This window comes from Lolium perenne, chromosome 2, assembly GCF_019359855.2.
Source record: "Lolium perenne isolate Kyuss_39 chromosome 2, Kyuss_2.0, whole genome shotgun sequence".
Classification (NCBI taxonomy): Eukaryota; Viridiplantae; Streptophyta; class Magnoliopsida; order Poales; family Poaceae; genus Lolium; species Lolium perenne.
In genome coordinates, this window is record NC_067245.2 from 30,802,053 (window position 1) to 30,827,639 (window position 25,587).

The 25,587-nt window shown below is 46.3% G+C and overlaps 1 protein-coding gene across 1 annotated transcript; it reads left to right on the forward strand.

The window, feature by feature from the left end:
* The first annotated feature begins 20,680 nt into the window (after window positions 1-20,680).
* LOC127329858 (transcription factor MUTE) lies at window positions 20,681-21,820 on the forward strand. Its single transcript, XM_051356277.2, has 2 exons — window positions 20,681-21,316; window positions 21,471-21,820. Exons 1-2 carry the CDS (start codon window positions 20,762-20,764, stop codon window positions 21,594-21,596), a joined length of 681 nt encoding a protein of 226 aa, XP_051212237.1. The 5' UTR covers window positions 20,681-20,761; the 3' UTR covers window positions 21,597-21,820.
* The last annotated feature ends 3,767 nt before the right edge of the window (window positions 21,821-25,587 follow it).

The following is a 25,587-nucleotide window of genomic DNA, read 5'->3' on the forward strand; positions in this document are numbered from 1 at the left end:
ATGATGGTTATGTTGCTTGGTCTATTTGGGTCCCAAAGACCCTTGTTGCTAACAAAAGAGGACCCATTGTAAAATGGGTACCTAAATCCAAGAATTGATCTCATGTAGGACTATGCCACGGAGGTTCGAAATGGGTACTTGATAGTGGATGTACAAGTCATATGACCGGCGGCAAGAACCTCGTCAAGGAGTTGAGGCCTAATGTAAATGATATCACCGTCTCCTTTGGCGATAATTCTACATCCGAGGTATTGGGTTTTGGCAAGGTTGTGGTTGCACACAACATTACTCTTGTGGATGTCATGCTTGTCAAAACCCTTGGTTACAATTTACTTTCCGTTTCCGCCCTTGGCAAGATGGGTTTCGCCGTCTTTATTGATAATGATATTGTGGTCCTCTTGTGGAGCAAGACTCTAAAAGTCGCATTCGTTGGGTATCGCGAACACAACTTGTATGTGGTGGACTTTTCGGGGACCACCACGTCAAGTGCGATGTGCCTATTCGGAAAGGCGGATGTGGGTTGGTTGTGGCATCGCCGCCTAGCCCATGTCAACATGAGAACTTTGCAAAGTCTTCACAAGGGGAACCATATTGTGGGACTAATGGAAAATGTGTCTTTTGCCAAAGATCGTGTTTGTAGGGCTTGTGTTGAAGGCAAAATGCATGACTCTCCGCATCCAAGCAAGACCATCATCTCTTCCAAGAGGATCTTGGAGCTCCTTCATGTGGATCTTTTTGGTCCCGTTACTCATGCAAGTCTTGGTGCGAAGAAACATTGCTTGGTGATTGTCGATGACTACTCAAGATACACTTGGGTCTACTTTCTCAAGACGAAAGATGAGACTCAACAAATATTCATTGACTTTGCTACCGAGGTGCAACGCCAACACAACCTCCTCATTATGGCAATAAGAAGTGACAACGGCTCCGAGTTCAAGAACTACACACTCAATGATTTTCTTAGTGATGAGGGGATTCGTCATCAATATTCCGCTGCTTACACCCCTCAACAAAATGGTGTTGCAGAGAGGAAGAACCGGACTCTTATGGATATGGCAAGGTCTATGATGGCGGAGTATAAATCCCGCTATAACTTTTGGGCCGAAGCCATCTCCACCGCTTGTCACTCCTCCAACCGGCTCTATCTCCGCAAGGGCTTGAACAAGACTCCATATGAAATACTCACCGGGAACAAGCCTAATATCTCATACTTCAAGGTGTTCGGGTGTAAGTGTTTCTACAAAATCAAAGGAGTTCGTTTGTCTAAATTTGCTCCTAAAGCTTTGGAGGGTATATTTGTTGGTTACGGTGCCGAATCTCACACTTATAGAATCTTTGATGTATCCTCCGGGATTATCATTGAATCTTGTAGTGTGAAGTTCGAAGAAAATGATGGCTCCCAAGTGGGGCAAGTTGATGTTTGTGCAGGTGATGAAATACCTCAAGATGCCATAGTAAGAATGGGTGTGGGATTTTTCCGCCCCATTGAGGGACACGGTGTGGCGTCTCGGGAAGGACTATGCTCTACCACGGTGGAGCCCTCATCTTCTCAACATCAACAAACCCCATCAAGTGAAGCAAATGATGCACCAACCCAAGAACAAGAACAAAACCCTTCCTCTAGTGTGCAAGATCAAGGACAAGATCAAGGACAAGATCAAGAACATGATCAACCAAGAATTCATGATGGTTCCGACGAGTATCCATTTGATATTTGCTCAGCACCAAATGATGTCCAAGATCAAGCACATGATGTTGAGCACCCACAAGAGATTGTAGTTGCTCAAGTTGAAGGTCAAGACGGGGACCCAAATGATCAAGTTGATCAAGTGACACCTCCAAGGCCAAGAAGAACCAAGGAGGAGATCGAGGCCCGCTGCTTGGCAAGAAGAGAAAGGACCCTTGAAATTCGTGGACACACTCATGATAAGGTCCTAGGTGATGTTCGAGCAAAAGTCTCCACAAGAAGGCAATTGGCTAACTTTAGCAATCATCATGCTTATATCTCCGTAGTGGAACCCAAGAAAGTGTTTGAAGCCCTTGAAGATTCGGATTGGGTAGAAGCTATGCATGAGGAACTCAACAACTTCAAGCGCAACAAAGTGTGGACCTTAGTAGAGAAGCCAAAGGAGTGCCGCAATGTTATAGGCACTAAATGGATATTCAAGAACAAGCAAGATGAGTTTGGAAATATTGTGAGGAACAAGGCAAGATTGGTGGCTCAAGGTTTCTCTCAAGTTGAAGGGATTGACTTTGGAGAGACCTATGCTCCCGTGGCTCGCCTTGAGTCCATCCGTATCCTTCTTGCTTATGCATCGCATCATAACTTTAAGTTACAACAAATGGATGTGAAAAGTGCTTTTCTTAATGGTCCTTTGCATGAAGAGGTTTATGTTAAGCAACCCCCGGGGTTCGAGGATCTCAACTTTCCTAACCATGTCTACAAGCTTGATAAAGCACTTTATGGTCTCAAACAAGCTCCTAGAGCTTGGTATGAGCACCTTAAGGAATTGTTGGTAGACCGTGGGTTTGATGTTGGGCTAATCGACCCCACTCTTTTTACTAAGAGGGTCAATGGGGAGCTTTTCGTTTGCCAATTATATGTTGATGATATTATATTTGGCTCTACTAACAAAGCTTTCAATGATGAATTCTCAAAGCTTATGACCGATAGGTTTGAGATGTCTATGATGGGAGAGATGAAGTTTTTCCTTGGTTTTGAGATCAAGCAATTGAGAGAAGGAACCTTCATCAACCAAGCAAAATATCTCCAAGACATGCTCAAGAGGTTCAAGATGACCGAGTTGAAGGGTGTGGCCACTCCTATGGTTACCAAATGTCATCTTGCACTAGATCCCAATGGTAAAGAAGTGGATCAAAAGGTATATCGCTCCATGATTGGATCCTTGCTTTACCTTTGCGCATCTAGACCGGACATAGTGTTGAGTGTTGGTGTGTGTGCAAGGTATCAAGCTTCTCCTAAGGAGAGCCACATGATGGCTCTCAAAAGAATCTTTCGATATTTAGTTGATACCCCAAGATATGGTATTTGGTACCCCAAAGGCTCAAGTTTTATTCTCAATGGATATACCGATGCGGATTGGGCGGGTGACAAGGATGATAGGAAATCAACTTCCGGGGCTTGCCAATTCCTTGGTAGGTCCTTGGTGTGTTGGTCTTCTAAGAAACAAAATTGCATATCTCTCTCCACCGCCGAAGCCGAATATGTTGCCGCCGCAAGTGGATGCACTCAATTGTTATGGATGAGGCAAACTTTAAAGGAATACGGTGTCATTTGTGACAAAGTGCCTCTATTATGTGACAATGAAAGTGCTATCAAGATTGCCTATAATCCGGTGCAACATTCAAGAACGAAGCATATTGAGATCCGGAATCATTTCATTAGGGATCATGTTGCCCGGGGTGATATTGAGCTTATCTATGTTCCTACCAAGGATCAACTTGCCGATATATTCACGAAGCCTCTTGATGAAGCAAGGTTCACTTATTTGAGGAATGAGCTAAATATCATCGATTCAAGGAGTATAGCTTGACCATCTTGCAAACACACCTTCGTCTCAAAACTTTATTTGGTTTAGATGTGGGCATGGAAATAGGGGGGGTGCGGTTTAAATTATTGAGCTATCCCTCCCCCCATAATGCCAACATTAAGAAATCATTCTCTTTATATCATATGATGATATGTGAGCTTCAATGATGAGTAGTGGTTTTTGGGCCCAAGATATATCTTCGCGGTGCCATGCCATAACACTCATATATGGTGGCCTAGGCCACCACACTCTTCTCTATGAAGAGTTGGAGTAATTTGGATCTTTATTGGACTTCATTTGCCTATTTTTTGTTTTTAGGGGAATTGGCTCAACGTTTGGTTTCTATTGATTTGCTCCTTGCAAACTTGAGTTCATATTACCTTATCTCTCTTTGTGTCCAACCTAAGCCATTCTCTCACCTCTAAAACATTCTATATCTTGCACAAGCTCGTCTCAAAAAAATGCATATCAAAATTGTTTGTTTTAAAGAGAGTGTCTTTATAAAAAAAAAGGAGGGGGGATGTTGTTTAAAACAGCCTACAAAAAAAAAAGGAGGATTTTGTTTAAAACAGCCTACAAAAAAAGGGAAGGATTTTATTTAAAACAGCCTACAAAAAAAAAAAAAAAATCGGGGGCGGAGGCTGGCCGACCCGGGCCTGACCAGGCCGATAGTACCGCCTGGGGCCTGGCCGGTACTACCGCCGGCCTCGGGCCGGTGCCTCCTTGAGCGGGCGGGTCGAGCCACGCTCCCCAACCCTCCCCACTTGCCCCCTCCTCCCTGCTCCCATTCGCTCCAGCCGCCGGCCGCCCCTGCCGCCTCCCCGCCTCCCCCGGCCTCTCTCCGGCCATCTCCGGCCGGATCGGCTCCGTGGGAGCCTTTCCCCACCCCTCCTCCTCCATGGCTCCCGGTATTAGCCTCTTTCCCCATGTATTTTGCTCGCATTTTTGGCTCACATGTGTGTTGGTTAGTGGTACTACATGCTTAGATTTTTGGCTAAATCTTACTCTTAGAGGTTGTATCTATTGCTGATCTATGCCCTCTAGTATGTAGCACCGTTAACCTCTACTTTGTACCATTTTTTTTCTACCCATTGTGTGTGGCCTTATTTTTTTTCATCATGCATGTGTATTTTGGGTCAAAATTTTGTTAAGTTGAGATGAGCTTGTGTCCTTATCCCATATGTCCCTCGGCTCTGTTCGTCTATTTCACAGGTTCTAGTCGGAAGAGGAGAGGGGATCCGCCCCTTGAAGATGAAGTGTTACCCCGTGCCACTACTGCGCGTGGTGCTTCTTTGGCAAATAAAAAGAAAGGGAAGAAGGCTATTGAGTCCTATGGCAGTGTCCGCCTTCATGCATACATGGCTATTCGCACCGCTAACCCCTATTTGGGGCCTCGGTCTTCTCGCACCCTCAACCGCCACTTCTACACCGAGGTGCAAGAACGCATATTCAATGAAGTCTATCCTCCCAACAAGGTGAAGGTGGTTGATCAACGGTATATCAACATTGACCATTTGCAGAAGGATGCCTACTTTCATGAAGCTCTTGGTATTTGTGAGGAGTTTGGGTTGCTTCCCATCATGACTTTCCAATGCAACTATGATCCTTACCTTGTGACTCAGTTCTTTGCCACAGTTTATTTTCATGAGGATGATGCTCGCTCCATCACTTGGATGACTCGTGATGTGGTACTCACTACCACTTGGAGCACATTTGGACAGATTCTTGGCTATCCTCTTCCGGAAGATTGTGAACATGACACTGATAGTGGTTGGAGGTTTCATGGGCAGACTAATGCAAGCACCAAAGATGTTCTTGAGCCGCTCTATATGCCCGGTCGATGCAAGCTTGGATTCACTTCCGGTCTCCAACCCGTCTATGATATTATGCTTCGCATCTACCGTGAGACTGTTGCCGTCAAAGTGGGTAATGTTGATGAGATCCATTCTTTTGTCATTGACTTGATGCTTCAAACTCATCTCCGCAAGGGCAAGGGTGTGAAGATGGATGTCATGGATTGCCTGTGGAACCAGATTTTCCTGCGTATGGTTGAGAAGAGGTCTCCTGCCTTTGGTCCTTTCATCATGAAGCTTATTTCTGAGGTGTGGCGTCAGAAGTTTGAGGGTGCCATTCTGGAACCATTTTCTACACTCACTGTTCATAAACGCAAGAACCTTCTTATCAAAGATCATGAGCTCCTTGCTTCTACCTCAGCCCCTGCAGCTCCTTCTGCCTCAGCAGCACCTTCTGCCTCAGCACCTCCTCCAGCAGGTCCTGCAGATCCTCGTGCTGATCGCCGGTTTGCTCACATTAGACTCATTGATGGTTTTACTCCTCATATGGCCCTTGGGGGGCCTCCGGCTCACTCCGCATATGATCCCATGCTCGAGCCCTCTTGGTACACCAAACTCAAGATCAAGGTAAAGAAGACCTTCTGTCTCCAGCTGGATATTCAGGAGCGCATGTATGACGCCTATGTGGCAGAGAAGAAAGCTCGACGCCGTCAGAAGAGCATCATGGCAAAGCTTGGTGTGGAAGTGTCTCCTCCAGGATCTGAAGAGAATATCCTTCCGAAGCCTCAGTGGATTTCTGCTCATAGCCAGTGGTCTGATGGCGAGGATGGTCCCTCCTATGATGTCGACTCCGATGTTGCCGAGGACTTCCTTGATGGCTAGGGACGGTAGCATCGCTCTTCAACCTTTTTGGCATCTTGATGTCAAAGGGGGAGAAGAGTTCTATTAGGTTCGGGATTTGCATGGGAAGTCACAAGCTTGCGTTTTCCTTGACTTTTTATGCTTGTGACTTATGGTTATCTATTGTTGAGAACTACTTATCTTGTTTTATGCACCTTATCTATGTGTGTGAGACATAGGGGCTATCTATTTATGTTTGAGACATTTTCTATCTATCTATCTATGGTAAAGACTAAGTGAACTTCATGTGGTATGTTCTCTAAACTCAACACTAGTCTTTACTCACATATGGTTGTCTCTCCTCTCTTCAAGTGATGAATTTATTTGCTTACTAAGCATCTTTGCACTTGTTGGTGGTTCATATTTTCTTGAGTAGTTTGATCCTAGATTATGTGCCTATCATTCATATGTTAATTCTATTAGATGCACATGCCTAGGGGGAGCCTTTTATGCATATCTTATATTTTCTCTGCTCATATACTCTCTTCTGTTGCAAATCTTATATTGTCATCAAGAAACCAAAAAGGGGGAGATTGAAAGATCATATCTCATTTTATATGTGTTTTGGTGTTGATGACAATGATAATATATGAACATTTCGGTTTATAAGATTTGTAGGTTATTACATTCTCTAGATGCTTAAAGTGTGAAGAGTATACAAGAAATGAGAAGAAGAAGAGAAAGAGATAAGAAAGAAGAAAGAAAGAATTATGAAGAAGAAGAGAGAAGCAAAGGAAAAAGAGAAGGAGCGGGGGCCCTGGGCGGTACCGCCGGCCTGGCCGCGGCCGGAGGCTCCGGCCTTGGTACCGCCCTGGGTACCGGGGAAGGGGCGGGCGCCTCAGCAAACTTCCAGGGAGGTTGGAGCTCCCGGCGGTACCACGGCCGGTACCCCGGGCCGGAGGCTCCGGCCTCCCCCCCCCCCGGACCGCGCCCTCCTGGCCACGTGGCCGCCCCCGGCTGGCCTCGCGCGCGCGCCCTAGACCGGTAGTACCGGCCCAAACTCGCCGGTACTACCGGCCACCCCTCCCCAGCTCTCCAACGGCCGAATCAGCTCCCCTTTTTAAGGACTTCTTCTCCATTGAGCTAGGGTTGCTCATTCCCCTTCTAAAAAAGAGATACACCATTGTTGAGCCACCAAGAACATCAAATCCATCGGATCTCCTTCCTCAACCATCCAAATCCCTTGTGCTTTGGAGAATCGACGGAGAAGACCCCGATCTACATCCTCACCGAAGCGTTTTTCATTTCCCCCTCTTATGCTTGAGGGCCCCCTTGCTAGTGTTCCTCTTTGGATCCCTAGTGATTGTTGTTGATGTATGCTTGTTGATTTGTTGTGTTGTAACAGATTTGGGAGCCTCCAATTTGGTTGTGGATGTGTGCCCCAAGAACCCTGTAAAGGCCCGGTTTCCGCCTCGAGGAAATCCCTTAGTGGAAGTGGGCTAGGCCTTCGTGGCGTTGCTCACCGGAGATCTGAGTGAAGCCTTCGTGGCTGTTGGTTTGGCTTTCGTAGCAACCACACTCCTCCAAACGTAGACGTACCTTCTTGCAAAGGAAGGGAACTACGGGAATCATCTCCGTGTCATCGCGTGCTCCACTCTCGGTTACCTCTATCCCACTCTATCTCTTATATATTGCGTAGCTATATCTTGCCTAGTTGATAACCTTGTCATATAGGTAAATTCACTTAGTTGCATATCTAGAGAATTTACCTTTTGTGTCAAGCCTAAATTGAAAAAGAACTAAAAATTGGTTAGCACCTATTCACCCCCCCCCCCCCCCCTCTAGGTGCGGCATACGATCCTTTCAAATGGAACCTCCACCTTCCCTATCTAGTGTTCTTGATGATGAAAACGAAGATCAATAAGAATTAACTATGCTTAAGGAACTATATGATGTTAGATGCACCCTTCGTGGTGAAGCTCTTGTCAAGTTTGATTTCTTGATGGACTCACTCAAAGAAAAGGATGAGTCCATTGAGGAATTAGAATATCAATTGAATGAGAAGGAACGGAGATTCAATCTCCTAAGACAAGAGCTAAAAACCGAAAGGTGCATATCTCAAGGCCTTAAGCAACAAATTGAAACTTATGAACTTGATAAAGTTAAGGACCTAGAAACTATTGATAGGGCTCAATTATTGACCCAAGAGCTCAATGCTTCAAAGAAGGAACTTGAAGTTGCTCATGCTTCTCTCACTAGGGATCTTGACCACCTTGAAAGAGCTAACAAGCTTGTCAAGGATGAGCTCAAGAAACTTGGAGAGAATCATGATCTACTTCAAGAATCCTACAAAAAGGCTCTTGGATCAATGAAGGATCCCATTGATGTTGAAAAGCTTGCTTGTTCCTCCATTTCCTTTACTAGTGAGCATGCTAAACTTGTTGAGGAACATGTTCGTTTACAAGAGGAACTTTCTTTGCATGTTGAGACCAATGCATATCTTGAGTCCTTGGTGACCAAATATGGTCTTGACTATCATCCTAATGAATCTTCTTGTGAGCAAGCATCTATTCTTGAGGAAAATGTTAGGCTAACAAAGGAACTTGCAAAGTTCACCACCGCCAAGAACAAGATGGGATTGGATGACCTCTTGAGTAAGCAAAGGTCAAACAATCAAAAGTATGGACTTGGATATACTCCCAAGTCCCACAAGAAGAACAACTACAAGAAGGAGAAACCCGCTCAAGATAAGAACAAGAAGGTCACTAACAATGGCAAAGCCTCAAAGGGCAAAGCCACTAGTGGTGCCCGCACGGGGCCAAACGATCACTATGCATTATTTGTTGATTATTATGGTGATGTCTATGCTAACTATGTTGGCCCTCCTAATGGCTATGCTTATAGAGAGTACTCAATTTGGGTACCAAAAGATATTGTTGCCATTGCAAAGGAACCCATTAATCGATGGGTTCCTAAATCCTCTACTTGATTTTGTAGGGGTATTCCTCAGGTGGTCCAAAATGGGTGTTTGATAGTGGATGCACCAATCATATGACCGGAGGAAAAGGTGTGCTTGATCAATTCATTGAAGATATCCACAAGAAGTCAAGCATTACCTTTGGTGACAACTCAAAGGGAAAGGTACTTGGGTATGGCAAGGTAGCAATCTCTAAGGACTTGTGCCTTGAGACGGTTATGCTTGTTGAACACCTTGGCTATAACTTACTTTCTATATATCATCTTGCCGATGCCGGGTACAATTCATATTTCACTAAATATTATGTGCAAGTCTTTAGGAGTGACAATCTCAAATTGGTCCTTGTTGGATTTGTGGAGAACAACCTTTATGTGGTTGACCTCTCGAAAGAGAGCCCCTCCTTCTCCACATGTCTAATGGCGGCCAAGCATGACGAAGGATGGTTGTGGCATCGCCGCCTTGGTCATGTTAACATGAGGAATCTTAAACAACTCCTAAAGGGTGAGCATATTGTGGGACTAACCGGTGTTTCTTTTGAGAAAGATCGTGTTTGTAGTGCATGTGTAGCCGGAAAGCAACTCAAGAAGAAGCATCCCATCAAGAGTATTGTTACCACATCTAGGCCTTTGGAGCTCCTTCATTTGGACCTCTTTGGGCCATCACACTATGATACTCTTGGTGGAAGCAAGTATGGACTTGTCATTGTTGATGATTACTCAAGATACTCTTGGGTCTTTCTCCTTAAGTCTAAGGACGAGACCCATAGAGAGTTCATCACCTTCGCCAAGAAAGCTCAACGTATGTACGAATCCGAGATCAAGGCAATTAGGACCGACAATGGCACCGAGTTCAAGAACTACACTATGCAAGAGTTTGTGGATGATGAGGGCATCAAGCATGAGTTTTCGCCATACACCCCTCAACAAAACGGTGTTGTTGAAAGGAAGAACCGGACTATCATTGAGATGGCAAGAACCATGTTGAGTGAATTCAACTCACCCCACAACTTTTGGGGAGAAGCCATCTCTACGGCCGTCCACTACTCCAACCGGCTCTTCCTCCGTCCCCTCCACAACAAAACCCCATACGAGCTACTTACCGGTAACAAGCCTAATGTCATGTATATTCGTGTCTTTGGATGCAAATGCCTTGTTAAGAACAACAAAGGAAAGCTCGGTAAATTTGAAACTAGAACCATAGAGGGTATATTTGTTGGATATGCGGAGAACTCTCACGCCTATAGATACTACAACCGGTCCTCCGGGACTATTGAAGTATCTTGTGACGTGGTGTTCTTGGAGGATAATGGCTCCCAAGTGGAGCAAGTTGTTCCATGTGTTGCAGGTAATGATGTTGATCCATCTAGTGCCATCAAGCATATGGGCATTGGACACATCCGGCCCATGGAGGTTCATAATGATGATCAAGATGATGGAGTAGATGTCTCAAGCACGCCACAAGTAGAGCCTAGCTCAACTCAAGCCGAACCATCAAGTGCAACTCAAGAACCACCCTCCACTCAAGATGAGTCTCAATCCGAAGAACAAGAAGAAGATCCTCATTCCATGGAGCAAGATCATGATGACGATCAAGAAACATCCTCAACTCATGATCAAGCTCAAGTGGTCCCTCATGATCAAGTACTAGCAAGAGATGAATTCATTGATCATGAAGGAACCATTCGGAAGGTCAAGGCCGCTACAAGGGCAAGTGACATGAAAGTGGATCAAGTCCTTGGTAGCATCTCAAGAGGAGTGGTAACTCGTAGACACCATGCATTACTTATCACTTATTGTCAACATCATGCTTTTGTGTCTAGTTTTGAACCACTTAAGGTACATGAAGCCTTGGTTGATCCGGATTGGGTAATTGCCATGCAAGAAGAATTGGAGTGTTTCACTCGGAATGAAGTATGGTCTCTAGTTGAGAGACCCAAGGATCATCGCATCAATGTCATTGGGACCAAATGGGTATTCAAGAACAAGCAAGATGAGAATGGCATTGTTATACGAAACAAAGCAAGGTTAGTGGCGCAAGGGTTTGCCCAAATAGAAGGTATGGATTTTGAGGATACCTTTGCGCCGGTAGTCTGTCTTGAAGCTATTCGTCTTTTTGCTTGCATTTGCATCTTTCCACAATTTCAAATTATATCAAATGGATGTGAAAAGTGCATTTTTGAATGGTCCCCTAAAAGAAACTGCATATGTGGCTCAACCCCTGGGTTTCGAAGACCCATGCCGACCCAACCACGTGTATTTACTCCATAAGGCACTCTACGGTCTCAAGCAAGCTCCACGTGCTTGGTATGAGTTCCTTAGGGATTTCTTACTACATGATGGGTTTTGCATGGGTACGGTCGATTCCACCCTTTTCACCAAGCGGGTTAAAGGGGGTGGCCTCTTTATATGTCAAATATATGTTGATGATATTATTTTTGGTGGAACTAACCCCAATCATAACAAAGCTTTTGAGCTATTGATGACTAGGAAATTTGAGATGTCCATGATGGGAGAGTTGAAGTTCTTTCTAGGCTTCCAAGTGAGGCAACTTGCAAAAGGCACCTTCATCTCTCAAGAAAAGTATGTGAAGGACATGCTCAAGAAATTCAACATGACCAATGCAAGTCCAATGAAGACACCCATGCCCGTAAAGGGGCAACTTGGTTCATGTGACGGTGAGAAGGATGTGGACATAAAGGTATACCGCTCCATGATAGGATCCTTGCTCTACCTTTGTGCCTCTAGGCCGGATATCATGCTAAGTGTAGGGATGTGTGCTCGTTTTCAATCCGCTCCCAAGGAGAGCCATTTAGTGGCGGTCAAACGGATACTAAGATACCTTGTTCTCACTCCTACTCTCGGGCTATGGTATCCAAAGGGGTCAACCTTTGAACTCATTGGCTATTCGGATTCCGATTGGGCCGGTGATAAGGTTGATCGGAAGTCTACCTCCGGGGCTTGCCAATTTATTGGCCGGTCATTGGTGAGTTGGTCATCCAAGAAACAAAACTCCACCGCTCTATCCACCGCCGAAGCCGAATACATATCCGCGGCATCTTGTTGCACTCAATTGTTATGGATGAAGCAAACCTTGAAAGACTATGGTGTGTCTCTTGGTACGGTGCCTCTTCTTTGTGACAATGAAAGTGCAATAAAGATCGCCAACAACCCGGTTCAACATTGTCGCACCAAACATATTGACATTCGCCATCACTTCCTACGTGATCATGTTGCCAATAAGGATATTGATCTCACTCATGTGGGAACAACCTACCAATTGGCGGATATTTTCACTAAGCCTTTGGATGAAGCCCGCTTTGTTAACTTGAGAGGAGAACTTGGTATTCTTGATCCTAAAAACTTGGATTGATTACCTTCTTGCACTATATTCTTGCATTTATCTTGCTATCTAGCTTAGAGGCATAGCACATATGGGGATAGTCATCTTACCATGTCTTGGTATGATGCATACCTATGTGTGCAACATAAATAGACCCAATGTCATTATATGGACCCAAGCATGTCTCTTCGCGGTCACATGACATTTGTGCTTTCACATAGGGGGAGTAATCCCCCGCCCCTCATTGTGCCTTCATTACAACTTGATTTGACTATATAAGGCCAAATGATCTTGTTGCAAAAACTATTCCAAAATGCTCTTATGATTCTTGATATACTTCGAATCATGCCCATTGTAGCTATTTGTATCTTGTTGGCATTTTCACTCCAATGGGTATGCCTAGAGAACTTTGTGTTTTCCAACCCCATGTCTATGCTCATCTCATCATCATCTATCTATCTATATGTACATGTCATCATTTGAGCACTTACACACACTTACACACAAAGATAGGGGCAAAAACGAGGCAAAATTAGACAATTCGGGCTGGCCGGTCGCTGGCCCGGTCGGACTGGTCCTCGATCGGAAGGTCCGGTGGACCGGGCGGCAACCGGGGTCTGGGCCGGGTCAGCCGGTCACCAGCCCGGTCCGACCGGATATCTGACCGGTCGCGCGGCCCACTATATATTGGGAAGAGATACCCCTTGGGGTCATCTTCCCCACTGTTCCCCAATCCCCAACCTCCATGGCCGGCGCCCTCAACACCTCCACCAAGATCTAGGCACTTCCCACCACAAGAACTTCCCCAAACTTCACCACACCATAGATCGGGTCCATTGGAACATCTCCACCGAAGGATTTGGTCCCTCTCCAACTAGCTTGGGAATTTTTGGAGTTCTTGGTTTTCAAGCCCTACCTTGTGTTCTTCTTGTTCCCTTGATCAAGGAGGACAATGTCTTCGGGTAATGTACTCTCCTTTCCTCCCTAAGTTCTAGTCCTCCTCACACATTGCAAGTTCTTGCCAAAATTTGAGGAAATCTTAGGGTTAGGTTTAGGGTTTGCAAGTCCTCATGCCTTTAGAGTGTCTCTCAACACAAAGCACATTCTCCACTCTATTGCTATAGCATGTACTCAAGTTTTTCGAGTTTTTGCATGAATTTGTGGTAGAAATCTGGGCACAACATCACAAATCGACAGACCCGGTTTCTAGCCCGGTCGACCGGCCATTCAACCGGCCGGCCCGGTGTGTGGCCCGGTCAACCGGTCGCAAACCGGATCGTCCGGTCTGCTGCCCGGTTTGACCGGCCTGTGCGCCGGGTTGCCCAGTTTTCGCACAAACTCATCACTACACTTGAATATATGCTATGCTTTTTGGATTCTCTCTTATTGATGACATGTACACTTACCCCACTGCTATCCTTGCTATATTTTTCTCATTCACAGGAAGTTGGAGTGGTGAGCCACCACGTGGCAATGTTGCCAAGCGAGGTAGGATGGCTGATCCTCCCCGCCATTCTAGTAGCCGTGCACCCCCCCAAGCTCAGCAAGGTACTGACACTGGCAGCTCAGCTCGGGCGTAACCAAGTCTGTTGCTACCAAGCACAAGGATAAGAATGTTGTCCAAGAGGATGATGAGGTAGTACCAACCATCAATGTTGGGGCTGCAAACCGTCTTGAGTGGCAGGAATGGAGGACTCTGAATCCGTATCGCTTTGAGAAGCCAACTTACACTCGTTCGGACAAGGCATTCTGGACCAACACACAGGCAGCCCTCTGGGAGGGTTTCTATGATTCTCATGAGTTTATGAAGCATGGTAATATTGTATCACCCAAGGCTATCAATCCTGAAGAACTGGCCTTGCATGAAGCCACCAAGTATCGGTTTGTGGTTCAAACCTTGAGGAGTCTGGGATTGTATGACCTTGTGTGCCTCAAGCCTGATGATACTCAAGATGATCCTACCTTTTGTCCCCTCCTTGTCCGTCAGTTTCACTGCACTGTCTTCTTCCATGATGATGAAGACCGCACCCTCACTTGGATGACCGGCAAGACAAAGTACTCATGCTCCTACTCTCAGTTCCGTGCAGCCATGGGTTGTGGTGATGACAGTGATCCAGGGTACAAGATTCATTCACGGTCCAGGCTCACTAGGGGTGACATCTCTTTCTGCTATCCTCCAAACCCTACGCCTGGACCTCCCACCATCTCTGGGATGTACTACTCCTATTTTGTACTTGCCAAGCTGTTCCGGGAGAACCTCATCAGCAAGTCTGGAGACCACAGTGAAGTCCGGAACTATCACCTCAACTTGATGTACTATTGTCATCCTGACAGGGTGAGGAAGATTGATGGCTGTGATCTTATCTACTGTGAACTGAAGAGGGCAATTATGGACCGCATGACTCCCAACTACGCCCAATATGTTCAGCGGCTCATCAACTACATTGTTCCTGCTCCTCGGAACGTTATTGGTGAGAAAGTCATCATGGATCCATTCAGGTTCCCCATTCAGGAGGCCACTCGTTCAGACGTTCCCTCCATGATGCCCACCACTGAGCGCCGCTCCAAGGCACACCATGATCATGATGCTAGCTCCAGTCACTCTCGGCGCTCCCAGCATGGGGCCGCTCGTTTCTTCACATGCCTGTTCCAAATGTGCAAGAGAAGCCATGATGTTGCCCATCAGACCCTTACTATGGTCCAAGAGACACGGAGGCGCCAGAATGAATTCATGGCCTCAAGGAACCACTCTGTTCCTCCTCCTGGCCCTGAGATGGAGCCTGTGATAGCACCTCAGTGGGAGATGCCTCCTCTTACCGATGAGATGCTCCAGAACTTCGACTTCTCTGTGTACGCTCATGGTGCTCTCCCTAGGCCTGCTCGTGCTCCTCCTGCTGACTATGCTGATGATGATGAGGGTGATGATGGTGCCGGTGATGATGATGCCGGTGATGATGATGCACGCGAGAGCTCCTCCTCGCTTGGGTTTGGTCACTACTGATGGGTGCGATAGCATCTCTCCTCTTTTCTTCGCCTTTTTGGTGTTCCGATGCCAAAGGGGGAGAAGAGAGTAGAGTCTAGACCACGGGGTTCTTTGATCGCCACAAGCCATGGGAGTTGCTTTATTTGGATTTTATATGGCTTGTGCTAGATTACTTTGAGTTTTCCAAGAACCATTTGCTATTCGTGTATGGATATGTATGGATGACTATTATGTGTGCTACTCCATGTTAGGATGATTATGCTATGCTTATATATCTTGATATGCACATCTCCATACCATGCTTGTTTCCTAAAGATATTGGGGGAGCTTCTCATGTTTCTCAAATGGTGCACTTTGCATTCAAACGCAAATTCTCCAAGTGCACACATTATGGGGGAGCTTTCGTAATATCTTATATGGAATCAAGGTTTAGAGCTTATCATAATATCTATTTGTGACTCTAGCTCGGTTTGTCATCGTATACCAAAAAGGGGGAGATTGTAAGGGTATTTCACCCTTATCCATTATTTTGGTAACGATGACACCGTGCTAAAGTATTTGGCCTAATATGTTTATAAGTACAATCTCAGGTATTAGGCAATGAGGCGTAAATGGTGTATCAAAGGAACAAGAAGGCTAAAGGTGACCCCCCATTTCAACAACAATCAAAAAGGGGTTACAGGAGAAATCCGGTCACCTGCCCGGTCCAACCGGGCCAGCAACCGGCCAGTCCGGCGTGGTGGCCGGTCGACCGGGCAGCAACCGGGCTCCAAAGGAGGAGCTGCAGATCCGGTTTGCGCCCGGTCAACCGGGCTCTCGACCGGCGTGTCCGGTGCTCCGTCCGGTCCACCGGGCGGCAACCGGGCGCCAACCGGCCGCCAACCGGAAGTGCTCCAGGACCAGCAAAAGGCGTTCGGTCAATGGCCCGGTCAGACCGGCCTCTCAGCCGGGCTGTCCGGTCAGGTCTTGGCCGACCGGGTTTGTCGAGGAAAAGCTGAGGTGGCAAGTGGCAAACGGCCATATTTCGAAGAACACTATAAATAGCCCTTCTCCTACCTCTAGACAGTTAGGCACTACACTACAAGCTGTTCTTGAGCTCTCTCTCTCATACTCCATTGCTAGAAACACCAAAAGCCTCAGATCTCCCTCCTCCTCCACTCAAACTCAAATCCCTCCGGGGAATCATTAGAGGAGGACCTGATCTACCGTTCTACCAAGCCAAATCTCATTCCCCCTTGTATTCATTGAGAAGCTTGCTTCCTAGGGTTCCTTGGAAACCCTAGGTAGGCAAGAGGAGTCCGGAAGCATCCGGGCTGTGGATTTGCTCCGGGCAAGATTGTGAAGGTTTGGAGGCTACCTCAAAGTCTACCACAAGTGAGTGAGCTATTCCTTCGTGGGATAGGCTCCGGAGAATAGGGTGAGCCTTCATGGCGCGGGGAATCCTTCGTGGGACCTCCACTCCTCCAAACGTGACGTACCTTGTTGCAAAGCAAGGGAACACGGGAATACATCCTCGTCTCCGCGTGCTATCGGTTATCTCTAACCGAACTCCTTACTTGTGATTTAACTGCCTGTGAGAGCCTTCGTGCTCGAGTTAGTTGTATCCTCATATAGGTTGCTTCACCTAGTTTGCATTAGGCTCATCCTTATATTCCGCAAAGCCTAATATTGCAAAGAAAAAATTAAAATTTGTAGAAACCTATTCACCCCCCCCCTCTAGGTTTACCATCTCTATACTTTCACATACATTGAATGAACAATTTTTGGAACATCAAAAGCAATTGGGCTTCTATGGAATGATCGGTTTATGCACAAATTGATGGTACGTTACTCAATTCGGTCTATTCGGTCTTGTTCGGTTGGTGGGGCTAAAAACCGAATTCTACCAAATTTAATTCGGTTAGTATAAATGGAAACCGAAAAAATAGCGGTTAATGGAAAAAACCGAGATTTCGGTTAGTTCGGTTTCGGCTTCGGTTCGATTTTCGGTTTCACGGTTTTTATGCCTACCTTGACTATTGGCCGCGTCGTTGCTATCAGTGGCGCTAGTGGCCGCTGCCACATGTTTCTTGCAAAAACTCCAATGATGCTTCTGCTTCTTCTTATGTTGCATCTTGTTGTACTACATTTCCTTTTTTGCGCCGGAGAGTTAGAACACGTCGGCTTCTCATTGTGGTCTCTCGACATCTTCGACCTAAAATTGAAATTCATATAGAAACAGAAAATTAACAGAATTTCGACATGGCCTTTGCTAAAAATGGGACATAAGGAGTTGCCAGAAATTTGCCGAAATGAAAATTAATCTACATTTCGACAAAACATCAACAACTCATATCGATACACACCATGTAATCATTAATAGCAGCATTACAACACAAGTAGTAAAATTAGCGGAAAATTTCGGCATGACCTTTGCTAAAAATGGGACATACCGAGTTGCTAGAAATTTGCCGAAAGAGAAATTAATCGACATTTTGGAAAAAAAAAATACACACCACACAACCATTTCATTGAGCACGTTAAGGACATACCGGGCGGTAGAGGGGCGAGCGCGGCCTGGGCGTCGGCTTAACGACGCTGCGGTCGATCGGTGGCTCAATGGGTCTAGCGCATTCGGCGACAAGGTCGAGCGGCGTCAGCGGAGAGATTGGAATCGAAGAACTGGGAAATTGCTTCGGCGCGACGATTGAATTTTCTTAAGTGAAAATAATAGTAGCGGACCTAACGCGCACACACTGCCACTATTTGGCGCTCCACGGTCCAAATGTAATAGCCGCGTGCACGCTGCCGATAATAGGGGTACTAGCCGCATGTCGCCAGGCTCGCACACTGCGGTTAAGTTCTCAGCCTAGGCGCAGCCTAGGCCCACATAATAGTCGTGTGTCGAAAGACTTGGCACGCAGCTAGTATAGCCATAATGGCCGTGTGACAGTTTTTGGAACGTGATCATTAATAGCAACCGTGTGTCCGCTGTAGGATCCGCTGCCAATAAGCTTGCTTCTATAGCCATTTCCCTACTAGCGATATTAGCAACAAAAAAATTGACGAAAATAATGTGCTTTCAATCAGATCTGACCCTGTGAGCTGCAACACCATCTGTGCTACAGTTCTTCCATGATGTGGCATAGAACTAAAATCAATATATAGGATTTGATAATATTTTTTTCAAAGTTAACTTGAAAATTTAGTAATTTTGACAGACTTTTCTCCCTCTTGAACCGATTAAACCTATGGTTAGACCGTTGAACCAGTCAGCCAGTTACCTCACCGGTTCACTCGTTAGTCCAATTTTTTAAATTATGGTTCTGGGTAACGCCAGATATGACTTCTAGATCTTCATAAATGTTGTGTGGTTTGACGAAACGCTTCTAGCGGAGGATGACACAGGCATACAGTACAATCATGATGACCGTACCATTGGTCGTTAAATATTCTAGACTCCTACAATAACCCGTAGGCGTTATTTCTTCATATAAACTCCGATTGAGTTGTAATTAGACTCCTTGGATTCGTATGGATGAGTCCTATAGAAACATGGTCTTGGATATTTATTATATTGTGATGAAAAATTACTCTTTTCCACCCTTGAAATGGCTAAGTCCAGGTGTCTGTAATTGTGTACGTTTGGCTCCTTTCCTCGTGCTTTGTCCATAAAAGTTCATAACACCTACACACACCAAAGACAAGGAAAGGTGATAAAATTCTACTAAAACTACTAGTTGCGCAAACCTCTTATGAAAATTAAGCAGTACTTGCAATCATGCATTTTAGAATATATTCATAGCTAGATAGAGCATGTAATGAGAGGAAAGGTATATGTTTACGTAATGGAAAACATGTCGCTTTTTGGATGCATCAATGACAAGGGGTAACCTTATCAATTCCCATATGATTATAAACTTGGGTTTCAAAGAAGGAGAATGCTGGCAAATCAACAGACCGGTCAGCCAAACTAGGTAGATGATGAAAATTATGATCAATGGCAAATTACCGAGATTGTATTATTCGAGATCCAGGGTTACCGGGTGTTGCGAGTAGTTAAATTTGTCCCCTTTGTGGCTCCTCCTAAGCCTTTATATAATATGATAGGTCTCAGATTGCACCTCGAGGTCTAGTTACATCATATAAGTTGATTAAATAAATATGGGCTTAACTTTCATATTTGCATACATAATGGGCTTCGACTTCAAGTTGATTTTTTCATGGGCCTTCGCCTATTCCTTCGTGGACTTAGCACCATGGATGGTAATATTGAGTACCCAATATGGTATACACATGTCAATCAACATCGTCCCGAGCAAGATGGTTCATGAAATCATGCTTTCATCTAGCTTACCAATGAAGAGTTATGCCATGTTGCATCCTTATATTTTCCCGCAAACTCAAAATAAGATTACTCACAACTATACAAGGCATCACAAGCTCAGTTATATGTATAGAGATTCATCGGGACTTCTATGCCCCATGTAGAAATTCAAAACTATCTTTCAAAAAAAAACTTGTGAGAACTAAATGGGCCTGGCCCATCGTGAAAACTTTCAGGACTTCAAACAATTAAGAGTGAGAAGACATGTCAAAATAAACCCAAGTACGACTAAATGGGCCTGGCCCATCGTGAAAACTTTTCAGGCAGGAGGGAACCACACCCACCCTGCTGCAAACAAGGTTTTGCCTTATCGCGCGCTAGGGTGCTAGTATTTCTCAGCGGAAGCTAGGTGACTCATTTTATTTGTAGTACAAGAAAATAATGGGAATAGCGGTCCTTTGTAATTGGGATGTCATGCCAACTTGAATCATATGGAAAGAGAATTTCTCTTTAACTGGGATGAAGGAAACATGTCGTTTTTTCGATACACATGGAGTAAATAAAAAAGATGGTAATTTCACTCTGTGCCTGGTGGAGTGCCGTAAAACCCGTTAAGTTTTCCTTGGCGCTGAACTGAATGAACACCCGGGACCCGGCCCACAGCCCCCACGCTCCACGGAGGCGAGATCCGTCCGTACGCGCGTCCCCTGTCACGGGCACAGGCAGCGCCGCGCCAAATGCTTCCCCATCTTAAATGAACCACGCGCGCGCTCACACGTACGACGACGCATCCAGCCATCCGCTCTTCATTCCCATGCACGCGCCAACGCGCGCACGCCTAAATATCCGCGTCGCCACGCGCCTCCCCGCGCGTCTATATATCTCCGGCGAGCTACCTGCCCTGCTCGCTACCTCTCCAACCCAACGCCGGCCGGCGACGCCATCGATCGAGCCCAGCTGGGAAGAAAGAAGATGTCGCACATCGCGGTGGAGCGGAACCGGCGGAGGCAGATGAACGACCACCTCAAGGTGCTCCGCGCCCTCACGCCGGCCTTCTACATCAAGCGCGTCGACCAGGCCTCCATCATCGGCGGCGCCATCGAGTTCATCAAGGAGCTGCACACCGTGCTGGAGGCGCTCGAGGCCAAGAAGAAGCGCCGCCTCTGCAGCCCCACCCCGAGCCCCAGCCCGCGCTCCCTCCTCTCCTGCTCCACGCCCACCAGCGCCGGAGTCGGCTCCTCCTCCGACGTCTCCCCCAGCAGCAACGGCAGCAACAACAGCAGCAGCTCCGCTCTCGCGCCCTTCAGCCTCGGCGCCGTCAAGGAGCTCGCCGCCTGCTGCAACTCCGCGGCCGCCGATGTCGAGGCCAGGATCTCCGGTGCCAACGTGATGCTCCGCACGCTCTCCGGGCGAATCCCCGGCCAGGCCGCCAAGATCGTCGCGCTGCTCGAGAGCCTCCACCTCGAGGTGCTCCAGGTCAACATCAGCACCATGGACGACACCGTCCTCCACTCCTTCGTCCTCAAGGTACGTAACTACCTCCATCCCTCAACGGATTAAATTTCTGCATGCGTACGTCATGGATGCATTCATGCATTTTTTTTTTGCGGGTAAGATGCATTCATGCATTCAAGCACCTGTATTCAGTGGATTAATTCTACGTACTGTTGCATTGTTGCAGATTGGGCTCGAGTGCCAGCTCAGCGTGGAGGATCTCGCCTTCGAGGTCCAGCAGACCTTCCTGTGCTACCAAGAGCCCGATCCTAATTCGGACTTCTCCATGTGCTACCCATCCATGGCGATATAGTTTACCACTCCTCAGTGTGCTAATTATATGGTTAAGAATTAAGATACATACATGCAACTTCTGCATGCTCCTCGTCTAGCTAGACGCCCAGACACCTAATTTGCATATTACTTTTATCTCAAAAGTTATATATTTTCCCCATTTGCAAGCAAAATATAAGGTCCATGTAACCCTTGTAATAGTATTGTTTTGAAATGTAATTCGTGTGTGAAATTAGTTTGGTGACATTTCCTCAGACTCGCTACTTACTCTCTTCAAATATATAAGGCATACAAAGATGCATCGCTATATATGGTATCAACTACTCTACCCTGGACCCTAAACAATCAAACGGGAGATCTAAAAGTAGTGAGAGTGTGCGCACATTTATCCCTACGATAGTACCATAGTACTAGTATTACATAAAACTGTCAACCCTGCAAATGTTATCATTAGTATCGCACCGACGACTTCAATCACACAATTGGCTAAGGTTATTCGAAAATTATGATTGTGCATAATAAAAGATGTGGCCGATGGATGATATAGAATATGTCACATGATATAGTTGTACATTCCATTACACATGTGAAGAAAAATTAGTCATGGAAACAGAAGTAACATATATAGCTCCAACAAAAGGTAAATTTCTAACTACTTAGGCTCGGGCAATTGATTATGGGTGCTCGTATTTTAATTCGTGTTGTTGTAAGCGAGGCTAAAAAAATCGAGAGTACGCAATTACAACTTTAGCAATGTGAACAACGTACTTTAACAATGTGCTTGTTGAACTCACTAGAACATGCAAGTAGACCGCAAAGAAACCAGTAAAATAGCAATGTGAATGATTCGATGGCATGCTCCTTACAAGCACATCATCACATAATAAAATTGTATGAGAATAATTTTCAATGAGTTCTCTAGAACTCCATGGAGGTATTTAAGGATACTAAAATATAGGTACCACCGGAGGAAAAATATGGTTTGTGACGTGTGTGGTCTAAAAGGTATATTAATATGGCTTAAATTAGCACATCAAATGTATTTTCAATTCATAGACGTTAGAAATGTTCAACAAAGAACACCCTGTGTTATGGTTAATACAACTAACAAAGAAGAACATCATAGTGGTGAAAACCTCTCCAATAAATAAATTATAATAAAGTATAAGAGTTCAATATAAATTATTTCGCAAGCTCATCAATTGGTCTGCTCATCGTGGAGATGTTGGTGTGATTTGTATGTCATTTGAATCTCTCATATGTTGAAATAAGTGTATGTGGGAGGTTGTGAAGACCATGGTAAATCATATGTCTCGTATGTAAGTCGGTCAGTCTAGTTAGTGGAGATAGGATCTTGTTGACGATGACCATGTTTTTCGTGGGCAAGGCAATGGATATTGTTTTCTCTAGCTCTAGGTTTACCTAAGTTTGTCTTGTGGAAAAAAATCATGCTAACAAATAGGCGATCTGACGTGATACCTGCTGACACTATACTATGTAGATGTGGTGGAAAATCTTTGTGGTTTGGCATGGAACGGTGACCGTGGAGCGTACTTGTGACACATTTTGGTACTTACCTCAAAGACTAAGTCCACAACTCGAATCTCTCCGATCAATCAAACTGAGTAGGTGCACGGGACATCGTCGGGCCTCCAAGGAAGATATGGGAGGAATTTGAGTAAGATGGGTGTTAGAATGTGAATTGTATATAATTTGGTTTCTAATCTAAGTTTAAATAGAATATATAGACTTGGAGATCCAATTGTCAACTAAAGTATAACTTGTAATTGACTTCATAATATACACAGGTACAAGACATGAGACCTCCAAAGGTGAATACATGTCAACCAATCTCTAAATAGACATCGTATTAGAGCCTCCTATCCATTGATATTGCATCCAGATATCACCTCGAACTCTAGTTCTGCCCTTGGTTAGAATGCAGTGGCAGTAAAACTGGAAGGATACATCCATGACACCACTATATGATGCCACCAACAACCATATCGCAGTTGAAGGACAAATATACAGAGAAGGTGGTGCATCTCTATCTAGAAATTAATGTTAGAAGTCGTGTCATCAAGATCTATCGCGAGCATGTAAAAAATATATGAAAAGGCATCGCCGAGGAGCTGGCGGCGCCGGTAGCAAACCCCAGAGTTGGACCACTAGCTTGCTCCCTCTTGTGCGCCATGGACGCGGACGATGGAGAGCAGTGGGGAAGAGGACGAGAAGGCGGAGTGGAACTGCAGAGACAATGGCAACAGAGGAAGCGAGGAGAAAGGAAAACCCCCACTCCCTACAACCTTTAAGAGCGCGGGAACGATTCCGAGAGCACCGATGGGACGTGACGGTTTCCCACTCAAGGTGAATCCAAGGACTCTCAATCAAATGTCGTTTGGCCTCTGTATGCAAGATTGAAGACGCGTGATAGCAACTGCACGCTCCGCCACCGCTGAACCCTCAACGTTCAGGGTCCCTTTCCCTTCGCGTTGGGCCCGAGCGGGCCAAGCCCCCGGGGGCTACTGTTGGTGTAGTGGCACTGGGGGTACCACGGTCCACCTGCTGCTGGGTCCGTGCAGCGTCCCATCTACAAGTTGAGGAGGTGCAACCCCTCCACGAGGATCAGGGTCTTCGCGAGAGTGAATCCCCTCGCGAGACACCGTCATGAGGACGACGAGACTTAGCGCTGCCATGAGGGCAAGAACTCCTCGCGAGGTACCCCTTTGCGAGAGATGCACACCAGGCGCCACAACACGTGGCGCAAGACCCCTCGCAGGGCGAACTGCACAGGGATGAAGCTAAAGGGGATGACGCAAGCCATAACGCACCCTAGAATACATGAGAAGCTCTGACACCGCCAGCATAAAGTGGGGTGGTCGTTAGCTCTTTTCCTTAAAGACTGGCCATCGACGGTGCAGTACAGCAGGTGGTATCGACATCGTCCACAACCACTCCCATGGACTGGAGCCCTTCCAAGGCGTAGACTTGGTCTACATGTGTGTAGTTAGGGACAGTTGTCCTCCTCTTTCCGCACATCTATAGTTTCCCCTCCCCCAAATTTCCGTGGGGAGGAGGGCCAGTGCCTCTATAAAAGGATGGGGAGTTGCCCAGTAGAAGGATCTTCCCCCGGCTCCTCGAGAGGCAGCGCGGTCGAGAGGCAGCGCGGTCGGTAAGTGGCACCACTGGCAGGGGCCTTCCCCGAGGAAGCTCTGCCATTAAACCCCAACACCGAGCTCCCCCTCTCGAGACCCTTCCACACGCGCACCTCACGAATGCAGGGGCCGCCGTGAAGGCACGCCCGGCATGGTTCCACGACATGGGTGACTCCTGCGTCGCACCAAGTCACAGTGCTCCGCAAATTCAATCCCCTCACAAGACTCTCGTCTCCCGATGAAGCTCCACAAGGGAATAACGCCATAGGAAAGCCTCTCTAAGGTGGCACCGTCGGTCACGCCATAGGAAAGCCTCTTCGAGGTGGTACCATCGGTACATTTCCCTTCGAGGATGATCACCTCGAGAGGAAACCCCACGCGGGAAGAATGCCATAGGAAATCCTCTACGAGGTGGCGCCGCCGGTATAATTCCCTCACAAGACTTTCGTCTCCAGAGGAAACCCCACACGGGATAACGCCATAGGCAAGCCTCTCCGAGGTGGCACCATCGGTAACGCCAAATGGCAAGCCTCTCCGAGGTGGCGCTACAATTTAACGCTGGCTATTCCGTCTTTCTACGAGGAAGCCTCTTCATGAGAACTAATCCCCTCTCCGTGAGGAATTCCTTCTCGGGAACTATTCCCTCTTTCTACGAGGAAGTCTCTTCATGAGAACTAATTCCCTCTCTGCGAGGAAGTCCCTTCTCGGTAACTATTCCCTGTTTCTACGAGGAAGTCTCTTCATGAGAACTAATTCCCTTTCCGGGAGGAAGTCCCTTCTCGGGAACTATTCCCTCTTTCTACGAGGAAGTCTCTTATGAGAACTAATGCCCTCTCCGCGAGGAAGTTCCTTCTC